Here is a 12993-nt window from a genome sequence, read left to right on the forward strand (position 1 = left end):
AAATGATCAAACAGAAATGACGTGTTTGTAAGATTTATTTTGGTACACAGGTTCTTGTTGTTTTCATTACTTATCATTTTTACAATAGAATCTAAAGCTTGCCATGTGCTGTTACAAACACATTATGAAGAGAGAGTTCCTGTCCCAAACAACTTATAAAGACAAAAGGATAAAAGTAAGGGGAAAATAAAACACCATAAAAGCAAATTTTAAATATCCTTTCATAATAATAGTATGAACTTATTTCATCTTTCCTCGAAAGAGTTAAATGTTAAATGTGTTTGAAACCACCTCACAGCATCTTTATGACGTAAAATATTAGTCCTTGTATACCGATCACTAAACTGAAGCACAGAAAGATTAAGTGGTTTTACCAAGGGTATACTGAGAGTCAGTGGCAGAATAAGGAATCAAAGCCTGGCGTTCAAGCCACCATTCCCCTTCTCTAATCATACTTTTTTCCCTTTCATCGTGTACTCACTGCTCTTGCTTCACAGTTATGAAGGTTGGGTGGGGTTTTTTGGTTTTTTTTTTTTTGTTGTTGTTTTTTGTTTTGTTTCCCAAATGCTTTGGAATGCAGTGAAAACCTCTTTCTAGTCATGGTTACCTGAATGTATTAATAGCTGCAGGGGGAATTTACCTTGAATTCCATTGCAGAAGACACTTTCTGTTGGGATAGTAACGTTCAGACGACCATACCTGTACAATAGTGACTGCATTTCACAATAATGTAGGTTTGATTTATTTCTTTTTCACTTTATAATGCTAATAAAATATATAAACTCTACATAGGAAAACAAGGTATTTTGAATTCCTAAAAAAGCCTTTCTATGATAGTGTTATAATAAGTTATGATTATTTGTTTTCTTTTCACAGCTGGTTTTAGAAGGTTCATTCCACAACATGAAACGTGAAAAAATGGGATTTATACATCTTTCCAGGTATATTCACTTTGCTAATTGTATAACCTGCCAGTATATTAAACTTGGTCAACAAACAGTGAGAGGAGTAACTGTATTTTAGAGTTATTACACTTGATAAAGATCTCCTGGACAGATTTCTCTAGGACCCAGAGAGACTGCAAGTGTTAACAAAAAAATCAGTACCTGAATGAATTCCCCCACCTTCTTATGATTGTATACCTGTTTTCCTTATAAGGAAAACAAGGAAGTGAGATAAAGAACAGTGTTAAGTTCCATAACCATGTTGAAGTTGCTTTTATACACAGCTTGTCGTCTTTACCTATCCAGGTAGCTTTTGTTTTCTTTGTATTAATGTTCTGTCCTCATAGTTTGGAAGTTTCTCTTCAAACCAGTGTAAGTATCATCTTAGAATACACACTTCAAGAATCTATGACCTTAACGACATTCCATATTAATCATTTTACCCTGGAGCTACTTATTCTTTTATACTTTTAATTCACACAGCCAGAACTGAAAACGAATGGGGATTGTATTGCTTTTCCTGTTCTTTCTATTTCTGCAAAGAAATAACAATGTACAAGGTAAGGCTTACAGTTAGTGAAATCCACTTCTTTAAAAGCATATTTTACATTGTTTTTTGTTTAACAACTTTATATTAACTAGCTTCCCATGTTGTGTGTCCAGTCATTCCTTTTTGCTTAATGAATGTTTTTAACAGAGTTTAGTATGACTGTATAGGCAGTGAATGTATTTAGAGTACATCTGTTCATAATATAGAACTTCTTGCACCAAACACACAGGCTTTTGAACCATTTTAATTATACAAATCTGAATTTGATCCATCATGAAATTTCACACTACCACTGTGACTCTGGTCATGTGTCTATGGAACCTGGCATAATTTTAACTTCTAGAGCAAGTACATTGGAAAGCAGAATGAAACAACTGTAATGTGTACAATGTACACAGATCTATTTTTCTAAAAATTTTAGTTATGATTAAATAAATTTAACAATTATGAAATGCATTTCAGAAAACCAATCATTGTATGCATGTTTTTCATAGATAAGTAACTTTCATGTCCCCAAGTTTTTTATTAATAACCAGTAATATTGTAAATATTGATCAAGTTAAATATTAAACCAATATAAATATTTGTAATGATGGAATTTTATCAATAATCTTAAGTATGTCCAAATGTGTCACTATTTTTTATCTCCAATATTTTTAACGAAATGGATCATTTCATAAATAGAATGATTAAACCCATTATTAATCTCTTCTCTTCCTGGGTTAAATATAGGAAGTTGTGCTCCAGGGAGTGCAGTGACTTGTGAAGAGTGTTTGCTTTCTGGACCACAGTGTGCGTGGTGTTCTCAAGAGGTAAAGTAAATGATCTCAAAACATTTCAAAGCTGTGCAATCTGAGTGTTTGTAGTGGCTGTGAGTGATGGAATTATTGAATTAATTGGGTCAGCCAGTGCTTTTGTAATGCATGAAGAACTTAGAGGGAGAAAAAATGCCTGTCCATCTTTCTCTGGGAATCAAAAGTGGTAAATCTGGAAATTATGATCTATTGTTCACTGTTCTCTGTTTCTTTAAAAAAATCCCCAGATTTTAGCCTATCAGAAGACCAGCTGTCATTATTTTGGAAATGACTATGGTGGGATTTTACAGCTCCTGTGATACAGGATGGAGTACCCAAGATATGGAGGTCTTGTGGCTAAAATATGGGGCTGGGAAACAGATCTAGATTTGGTCCCCAGCTATGTTACGGACTTCCTGTGTGACGCCGGGCAAGTCACTTAAGTTATCCATAGTTCAGTTTTTAATCTGTAAAATGTGCATAGGAATGTGCAGGTGTTCTGAGCCTCAGTTTGTTAATGTTTGTGAACCAGTTGGCTACTGCGATTTAAAAACTCAATAGAAATGACTATAAATAAATAAAATAAGCAAATGAGAGCGACATGCCTCTTCCTTTTAAAGTGGAATGTGAACTGTTGGAAGCTTAACATTTTTGAAAATCTGGCTGCTTATTTAGAAACCTAAATATGATTTTTAGAAGCCTAACTTGAGATTTTGGAAATCTTCGCTCTTATAAATACAGACAGACAAACACAGAGTTTTGTGGATCTGTTTCAGCCAACAGCTAGCCAGTCAATGACAAGTTAGTTTTAGAATTATTTACCAGCCGGGTTTGTACTGCAAAACTTCTTAAAATGATGTCTGAGTCAACTGGATTGTGTTTGATTATCCAAGGATCTATTCCTATACGGGACTGTACACCCTAGCCATTGATTTCAGTGGCAATTGGGGGTGCTAAGCACGTCAAAGAATCGGGGCCTAAGCATGTAATAAATATTTAAACACAATAAATGGATCAGATATGAGAGAGATACATAATGTATGTTAAAATACTTTAGTGTGATGGTTTATTGTTCATGCCTCTGCAGCTTTCTTTTATGGCACTCTTTAAATCATTTATAAAGACTTTCTTTCAGGGGGTTTTAGATAAACATTAAAAATACCCCTCTTGACATACCCCTCTTTTCTAACCCAATTTTTTACTAAAATCAATGTAGCAATTTGCAAGGGATAAGACTAGGAAAGACCCCCCTCGCCCCAAAAGTGGTTTTCGATGGGTTTTTTTTTGTTTTTGTTTTTTAAAGTTCCTATATAACTCAAAAAGGCAGGGTTTTCTTAATATGAAAATTTCCATGCTATTTAAGTACATATTTAGGCCAATTGCCATTGGGTGTTTTCATAAAACACAAATGGAAAGCTACTAAGTTCTTGAGTTTGGAAGTTCCATGTATAGATCATGTGCACTTATTGGAAATGTCTGTGGAATGAATGTAACGTCTGCCCATGTTGAAGCATTTGTGTGATGTGGAGCACAGCAGGCAAAGAATCAGCATATTTAAAAGACTTCGTATTTTAGTGTCAAGCTAGATTTAATAAACGTCTCCAAAGGAGTTATCATAGTGTATTGGATAAAAATACACAGTCTGACTTGCCCTGAACTATTCATTTACCTAATAATGTGTGATTTGAAAAGACAAAAAATTCAAAGTGTTTAGCTACAGCAGACAATATGGTTTTCTTTCCAAGAGCTTCATAAGAATAGGTGATTGTTACATGCACTGATTTTTTTTAGATCCTGTTGTCAATAGGTGTTTTGTCTGAACAGACATCAGACGTGGCCCGAGTATAGAAAGACAAATTTCTCCCTCATATGCGTCCACATTGTTTTCACTGAAATCAATGAGACACACATTCATGAACAGAATTTGACTCCCCATGGGAAGTGAAGAGCAGAGCCCTAACTTTAACTGAATTTCTGGGCTTTTGTGGATTTAAAGTAATTTTGCTGTAAACTTTAACAGAATGTTTCTCAGTGACAAAATTCAGGGGACATTTGCAGTTTAAGGGCCAAAGCTTAAATTCCTTATACAGGCACAAGAGAAGAATATGGACCAGTGGTATGAGCACAGGATTAGACACCAGAAATTTCCAAATTCTAATCCCATCTTTGACATGGACTCCCTCTGTGGCCTTGGTCAAATCACTTAGCCTCTCTGCCAAAGTTTTCACACACCGATGATGATAATACTTCACAGCAGTGTTGTGAAAATTAATATGAGTATAGTGCTTTGAAGATGAAGAGTAATATGTACTGATAAAACTCCCATTCCAGTTGGTGAGAGTTTTGCTTGAGTCAGAGTGCAGGGCCTAATCCAAAGACTATTGAAGTCAGTGGAAAGTCTCCTGTTGACGTCAGTGTGGGAGGAGGCCAAATAGCACACAGGGCTGAATTCAAGAAGCGAATACAAATGCCACGTATATCTCTGGACTAAATTCATGGTCATGAAAATAGTTAAATATCAGGTGTAAGATGATCAGAAAACAGGTGTAAATTGTATAGAGTACTGAATTACCAAAAATAGTGTTGAAGGGTGCAGCAGGAAAAACAACTAAGGTAAGACTCAACATACGCTTTAATTTATGTGTCACCATCCCGAACTCTCTTGGGGCCAAATACGTGTCAGATATAAGTGACACAACTCCCATACATCAACAATACAACTGGTCCAACTAGGATACCAAACAAGTGTAAACGCCGTTAATTTTGCACACCTATGAAAAGCCTGATAAGTGCAAATTTAGACTGTTGTGCCACCTACACCCATTTCTTTCCCAGCTTACTTATGCCGCAATGTCTGTAACTTACACCACAATGTCCATCACCCCTGCATTTTGCTCATCATGCACAAATAATTTATTTCCCATTATTCAATAATACATTTATCTCTTCCATTCTTTCTGCTCTTTGTTTCAGAATTATACCGACTCATCTGGAATTCATGGAAGGTGTGATACTCCAGAAAATCTTTTGTCAAAAAGATGTCAGTTGAACTTCATTGAATTTCCCATTTCTAAAGTAGAAATTCACAAAAATAAGCCCCTTAGCGTAGGAATCCAGAAGAATAACTCTGATGTGACACAGATTTCCCCTCAACTGTTAACTTTTAGACTGCGACCAGGTAAGTTATTCAGTTCATAACTGTGATCCTTTCCTGCTGCTGCTATCTTTCCAGATTTCTCAGACTAAATTGTTAATCATCTGAACAACAGAACGTATTTACTGTATTTAAATAAAATGTATTAATAAGTTAAAAATTAACCATTATTTGTAATCAAATAAGACCTAGTGAATATTTATTGTGCATTAATCTGATGGATACATCTAATATTGACATTATTTAAATACCCCCAAGAGTACTTTGCATTTATGTAAAAGGAGATTAATTTCCCTGCTCTATTCTCTTCCCGGCATGGAGGCAGCACAAAAGGAATGGAAATGTCGTACATCTATCTGGCTAGGAATTCCCCCAGTGGGTACAGAGCCGGAAGAGTTAGCTCCTATACCACTCCACTTGTACCCCTGATGCAAGAGGTGAATTGAGGATGGAAATGAAGGGGCAATGACCATAGCACAGTAGACAAACTATCCCATGGGATATCGCCAGCTGGCATTGGTTACAGGAGCCAGGAGGCTGCTCTAACATGCACCCAGTCCATGGCAAAGCTGTGGAAAGAATTGGAGAGCTGCAACCAAAGACAACTTCCCAGTGTCTCACCTCTTCATTGCTACCCTGAGCAAATCTGAGCTGTAGCACAGAATCTGCCTTATAGTGTTTTTTTCTGAGGATCAAAAAGTGTTTTGCAAAATCCCCTGAGATCTATAGTGTTACTGTGGGTTTACATCAGAATTTGTCCTAGGGAAAATAAGGCACAGAGAGGTTTAAGAAACACACTGTAAGGTCACACAGTATGTAAGTATTAGAACCAGGAATAGAATCCAACCACACATGTAATCCATTCTCTGTCACATGCTCAGACCAATAACCCTCATACTCTTTACAAGTGCTAGCTTCTACTTAGTTATAGTTTCATATTTGAAGGTTTTAAAGCTGCACTCTGCCATTTGTTTTTTCTAACACACTAAATCCACAGCAATCAAATAGTTCTAAACCTGAAGTTGCTACTTTACTTGAGTGGTACAGAAAACGTTGCATCTACTTAAGGCCTTTCAGATTTTCTGTTTGGAATTTGTATTGATAATTTTATACATTTCTGTTAATTCTACCAATGGCACACACAGTAGCATTAAGAACAAACAGACACCATCATTGCTATATTGTTCATAACATTTGTCTAAAGTGAGATGTGTTAATTTGTTCTGCCTTTCTCCTGTGGTTTTCTAGGAAATGAAGAAACAATAGAGATCAAAGTTCGGCAGACTGAAGATTATCCAGTTGATCTCTATTACCTCATGGACCTTTCAGCTTCCATGGATGATGATCTGAATACAATAAAGGAATTAGGTTCAACTCTGTCCAAAGAAATGTCTAAACTAACAAGCAACTTTAGACTGGGCTTTGGGTCTTTTGTTGAAAAACCAGTTTCACCATTCATCAAAACCATGGCTGAAGAAATAAACAATCCTTGCAGGTAGGCAAAGAAAGCACCTATGTATGTGTTATAATTTAATGTTAGGAACACAGATAAGATTGATCTTTGGGGGCAAAATCCTGCTCACTGTCCTCATTGGAGCCTTTTTCCCTTACTCAATAGCAGTTGGGTGACTAAAGCAAATGGGACTTGGCTCTTAGGTTCATACTCTGGTCATTTTCTATACCACATTGGGTTGTTGGAAGGAGGGAGAGTGTAGGGGGAAGGGGTTTGCCTTTTTACTTGCTGTTTAGATTTTCCTGTTAGTTACAGGTGTGTTTGATTGATTAACACATTGCTACTCAAGGTGTGTGTGTGTGTGTGTGTGTGTGAGAGAGAGAGAGAGAGAGTAAAATCCTGGATTATTTTTCAGTACCCAAAACTATGGTGACCCTTTACAGCTTTTGGGTACTCAAAAATAACAAATAACAGGTCATTGTATTTATTAATGTCGTTCTTATTATTTATTTGTTGCTAAGAACCAGGCATAGTCCCCCAAACCCCATGCTCTGAGTCCTGCCCTGATCACAAATCTGGGATGCTTAGGGAGAGTGGGGGCTACATGCCTGTTACTCTCCTTTCACAGCAAGTGGAGAGGAGCCCAGTGGGCCACTTTGGTTGTGATGAGGGGGAGTATGCCCTGTAAAGGGCTGGAGCAGATTACAAGGGGAACACAGGAGGAGTTATGCCACTTCAGGGTATCCCTGGGACACAATGCCTCCCAGGGCTACTCTTGGGGAAGTGCAGCTTACACGCCACTCTTTAGCCACAGCATATCTAAATGCACAATTTATCTCTTTAAAATTGAGTACCATGTTATGTTTTAATCTTGAAGTTTTTTCACTTGATCTGTGTCAGTGAACTATGAAGGTACTACTTTCAGCAATTATATTAATAAAACAAGTTACACAGAAGAGATGTGCACATGAAAACTAAGCTAGATAGAGTTATACAGGAACTACAGTGTGTGCATTGTATCTCTGCATTAGCCATAAGACATAGACATAAATATATAATTTATTTTATAGAAGTGTTCCATATGATTGCTTACCCACCTTTGGATACAAACATGTTTTGCCATTAACAAATGATGCTGAAAGATTCAATGAAATTGTGAAAGAACAGAAAATCTCAGCTAATATAGACACTCCAGAGGGAGGATTTGATGCAATTATGCAGGCAGCTGTTTGCAAGGTAATGAAACCGTTAGGTGTAATGTTTATTAGTCCACATTTTAATGTTAATACTATTTTTATGGTATTTTTAAAAAAATAAGCTGTCCTTGTTTTCTCAAAATGTAGAGTCTGACCCTGATCTGACTCCACTAAAATCAGTGGGCCTTTGGTCAGACTGTAAAAGTATTTTCATATGATCCCTTCTTTCATTTGAAAAGTGTAATCAAGTTAAACGCACACGTTCAAAAAAATGACAGTTGTGTAGTTTCCATTGATTTAAAAGCACTGATCATGTAATAATCAGGTGTCTGTGGGGAATGAAAAGTAATACAATTACTACATAATCATAATATTTTCCTCAATTTTTTCTCTTTCAATATTTTAATGATTAACAATATTTTACATCTATATAACCAGCACATTTCATTCAACAACACAACAATGGGAAGAGGAGAAATGTTGGTCTGAGGCAATGGGGTGAACTCCTCTTTTAAATAATTGTCAGGATATCTTTGATGTTTGCTTAGAGGAGAGAGAACACTGCTTTTTAAAGACCTCTTCTTCTGTCTTATACCCCATCATCCTGTATTATGTCTATCAATAGAATCAAAGTCTATACTAACCTGTTACATTTTAATTACAGGAAAAAATTGGGTGGAGGAATGACTCTTTACATCTGCTGGTGTTCGTGAGTGATGCTGACTCCCATTTTGGGATGGACAGTAAATTGGCAGGGATTGTTATCCCAAATGATGGACACTGTCACTTGGACCACAATAATGAATATTCCATGTCAACTGTCTTGGTAATGTGCTTTGTACCATTCTTTCATTGTGGAATTTTAAAGTACAGGAAAGATGAACTGGAATATTAATGATAGTGTTCAGTGATATTCAGTGGGAGTTGGGAAATCCAGTCATTTGATGTCATTCATTTTAATTTTAATAATATATTTTCATAAAAACTGAACTAAGAACATAGCATATTGACATAAGTGATCTCAGAACATGTTATGATTAGAAAAAGTGATACATCCACCAGAGTGGAGCAAAAACATTCTTTCATCATGTTGTCTTGAAGGAAGCGAATTAAGGAGTGGTTCAGGAATGTATAGGACACTGCTGAGGTCAGAAAAAACATTTCAAACTAAGATTCAAGTACTCAAACTAATACTGTTATTTAATAGGGTTATATTATGTTAGATTTGGAATAAGTTCAAGAATTAAGAGATTTAAAAAGGATTCCAAAGGCCTGTGTTCCAATGTGAACTGAAGCCTCCTGACCACAGTCATCGAAGCATGTCATACAGGTGGATCACTCAATCTCTTCAGAGTAATGTGAGCCCCAGAAGGAAAGGCTCTACGTACACATACAGACTTACTCTGTGCACATGTCATGTGTAATTACGTGGTTTTTATTAAACTGAACCCGGTATGAATGTGTTTTCATTAGAGATAACATGCAATGTTTTATATCACTATTTTTAACTCCTTGGCCCTTCTGTAAAACAGGGGTTGATTTGGCTCTCTATATTTGTTTTCAGGAGTATCCAACAATTGGACAACTAACAGAGAAGCTTGTGCAAAATAACGTTTTACTAATTTTTGCTGTAACAAAGGAACAAGTTTACTTATATGAGGTGAGGTGACTAAAATTTGTAACTGTCCAGTGTTTTGCTTTAATGTTCCTTCATATCATGTTTATACAGTATTGCTTGAGAAGTCTAGCATTGAGGATTCGACCCTGCAAAGTGCATATTCAATTTAAAAAGTAGCTAGAAAATTAGATACCAGATTTAGAATATCTAAAAACACAGTTACTTTGAAATCGCCTCATCAGGTACTGATTTTATGGTTCTTTATGTAATAGTAAATTGGATTTTAAGTTGAATCACACTGTGAATAACTACTTTTTAAGTCATAGTAGATAAGGATGTTCGACCCTAAAGCTTATTTAAACTGTTCAGCATAATCACTAGCATTAGACAGTTCTATCTTAAGATGCTAGATACTAATACTCGAGCCTGCTTTTTCTCCTGAAAGAGAAGGACACCCCTTGAAACAAAATGTCTTCATGAAGTGTTTTGTTCATCTCTCAGATAATGTATTTTCATGTGATCTGAGAGTTTGCTTCCTGCTCTTCAGTTTGAAATTTCTTTTCAGTGAGATAAATGGGAAAGTAGCAGGAAATATAAAAGTACAAAAAGGCAAAATAGAAGGGGAGACTATTCTCTTCCCCCTCACATCTAATTGCCTGTATGCACTGAAGGGAGAAAAGACACTTAGCAGTGTTTGAAATTAAGAATACAAGTCTCAGTTACATGAAGACTCTTTTGTTTAAAATGTCATTGCATGGCAAATGGGAGCTGAGAGAGAGGAGATTAGACCATTTTATTGCAAATGGGACTGGGGCAAGGAGGGGAACGGGTACTTTGCACCACCTTTGTGCATCTATTCAGGGTTTGGCTAGAGGCAGTTCCATCCCTCAGAGAAGCTAAAGCAGCCATAACTTGTGTCTGGCATGCCCGTTTTCTCCAGACACCCCCACTTTGTCCCCTAGACCGAACTATCCATGCAGTCCCTGGTTCCAGTCTCCCTGGCAACAAATCTCTCTGATGAGCCATGCTAGAGTTGGCCTATAGTGTACTCCGTCCAACTGCGCCTGAACTGAGGTAGAAACCATGGAGTCATGGCAGAGGTGTGGGTTAGGAGAGAGTCGGAAATGTAGTATCCTTGGGGAATTTTTACATGGAGCTCCTCTCACACATAAGTGCCTTTTCCTCTTTTTTGATTCACTCTGAGCTATGCAGTAGGTAGGCGCAGAGACCCTCCACAAGAGGACTGCCAGGATCCATCTTATTTTATTAGGTATATTTTTGCCCAGTTGGGTTGTTGAGAAGAAATCTGTAGTGTCTAAAAACAAACCCTAGGTCAGACTTCAGTGTTGGCAGTTTATAATCTTGATTCACAGATGTATATTGTCATATTATGTTTTCTTTATAATCATAAGCATGGGAGAATCAGACTTCTAGGTTTATATTCTGAGATTGATTAACACAGATGGAGAATGTGACAGTAGAGTCCCATCGGTCTAAATATACCCCTTAATGTTTGATGTTTATGAAAGACAGTAATAAAAGTCTGATATTTTTATTTTTTGATTATTTTGTATTTGCTTTGACTAACTGTCCATCTAACCGGCAGGTTAGTGAGAATGTGAGCAAGGAATAATAATAGCAAATACTCAGTTAATTGACAGAATGCCACATGGAAAAGAGGAAAGCAGTAGATAGAGTATGTTTAAAAGAATTGCTATAGGCTGTACAAGACAGAAAATGGTGGCACTTTTTCTGATAAAGAAAATAAAGAGAACAAAAAGCCATAGATGGATTAACAATGGCTCACATTTTTTGTTAGCTGTAAATTTTAGTGTGGAGTTCCTAGTGAACAAAGCATGCCACTTGATAACTTTGATACCGGTATACAACTGACACAGACATACCGAAACATAAAACTTGTGATAAGAACAGTGTTGGCAAGCCCAGACAGTGACCACTGGAAAGTTCCAAAGGAAACTTTCATGCACTCAGTGAGGGAAGGCTCTTTTGGGTGCAATAATACAGTAAATTAAAGAGGAGCTAGATACCGCCAAACGTAGGTCTAGGACCTAATCTAATGTCCAATAAAGCCAGTGGAAAGAGTTCATTGGCCATTGGATCAGGCTTCTACTCAGCAAACCTTAGGCAATGATAAAATTTTAATATCCGCTTTGTGGATCTCATAAATACTTAGCTGGTTACACCCTTTGATTATGTAACTATATGTTGCAGTGTGATTATATTTGATTGACTTCTGCTAGTTCCTTATCTGTTGAACTCAGGATGCGCTATTTCCCCTGAGGTTGCTGTTTGGACTCTCATAAAAAGAACTTGTATTTTGAAGTTAATAATGTTTTTGCTTTAATATTTTTTTCTATAGCCACAACCTGGGGCTTACTCTTCAGGTGCACCAGAGCAGTCCTTAGTGCATTAAAGCAATGGGAGCAAAACTAGCTTCCACTTTCCCCCTTAACTGTGGATGCAGTCAGAGTCTGGTTCAGCAGGCAGCATAACTCAGAGCAGCCTCAGGATTACCCCCAAGATGTCCCTGACCTCCTTTGTCAACATACCAATAATTCTGGCTTTCCATTTTTTAGGATATATTGATTAGCAAGTTGGTTTCTTTATCTGCAGATACTGGGCCAAATTCTGCTCACATTAGCATTGGTTTAAAGGCTTTATCCAAGGTCATCAGTGGGTTTTAGATTAGGCTCTGAATGTGGAGTGATTTCATTTTCTTCAGTTGCATTACTTTTGATTTAGACCAGTGTAATGAAAGCAGAATTTGTAATGTGATTGAGGTGAGAGAGTTGGTGGTGTTAAATTGGAAAACACTTGAAAATTAATGGATTTTAGGTTTTTTAACAGACCTCAAGCCTTGTGAGTTTCTAGTTCCATTTGGCACTGCCAAAATGAGAATTCTAAAATGCTCTTTATTTTTAAATTCTATTTTCTGTGGCTAGAAGAAGAGTATAATTACTTTGAAAGAAGAATGGTTTTTGTCTGTTCAGGTTAGAATTCCATTTTGCAAGATAAATACAGGGATTATTTTTGGAGGGGTGGTAACTGAATTTTCCTTCAAAGTCAGTTATTTTATGTAAGATAAACTATTTTGCAAATTAAAAAGACAGTTTTCAAGAAACCCAAAGATTTGTAAACAATATTAGCAGCTTCATGAAACCCAAAAGACCAGTGGACTCTCCTATTCTTCAGTGTGATACATAAAATTTGTCAAAATCACACTACCATCACAATATCCATAAAAATGGGGTTTTTTAATTCAA

The 12993-nt window shown here is 36.6% G+C and overlaps 1 protein-coding gene across 2 annotated transcripts in view; it reads left to right on the top strand.

Annotated features, from left to right (window-relative positions):
* The first annotated feature begins 1443 nt into the window (after nt 1-1443).
* The window catches only part of ITGB6 (integrin subunit beta 6), a 42974-nt gene continuing 31424 nt past the window's right edge, over nt 1444-12993 (top strand). For both annotated transcript variants that reach the window (XM_067549377.1, XM_067549378.1), the window contains exons 1-7: nt 1444-1504; nt 2227-2306; nt 5262-5466; nt 6691-6937; nt 7966-8131; nt 8756-8917; nt 9656-9751. In XM_067549377.1, coding sequence (XP_067405478.1) covers nt 1444-1504; nt 2227-2306; nt 5262-5466; nt 6691-6937; nt 7966-8131; nt 8756-8917; nt 9656-9751 — 1017 coding nt within the window. The remainder of the gene's footprint in view (nt 1505-2226; nt 2307-5261; nt 5467-6690; nt 6938-7965; nt 8132-8755; nt 8918-9655; nt 9752-12993) is intronic.

Source organism: Emydura macquarii, unplaced genomic scaffold (assembly GCF_026122565.2).
Source record: "Emydura macquarii macquarii isolate MOO-44397 ecotype Brisbane River unplaced genomic scaffold, CSIRO-AGI_Emac_v2 contig_1253, whole genome shotgun sequence".
NCBI classification, from domain to species: domain Eukaryota; kingdom Metazoa; phylum Chordata; order Testudines; family Chelidae; genus Emydura; species Emydura macquarii.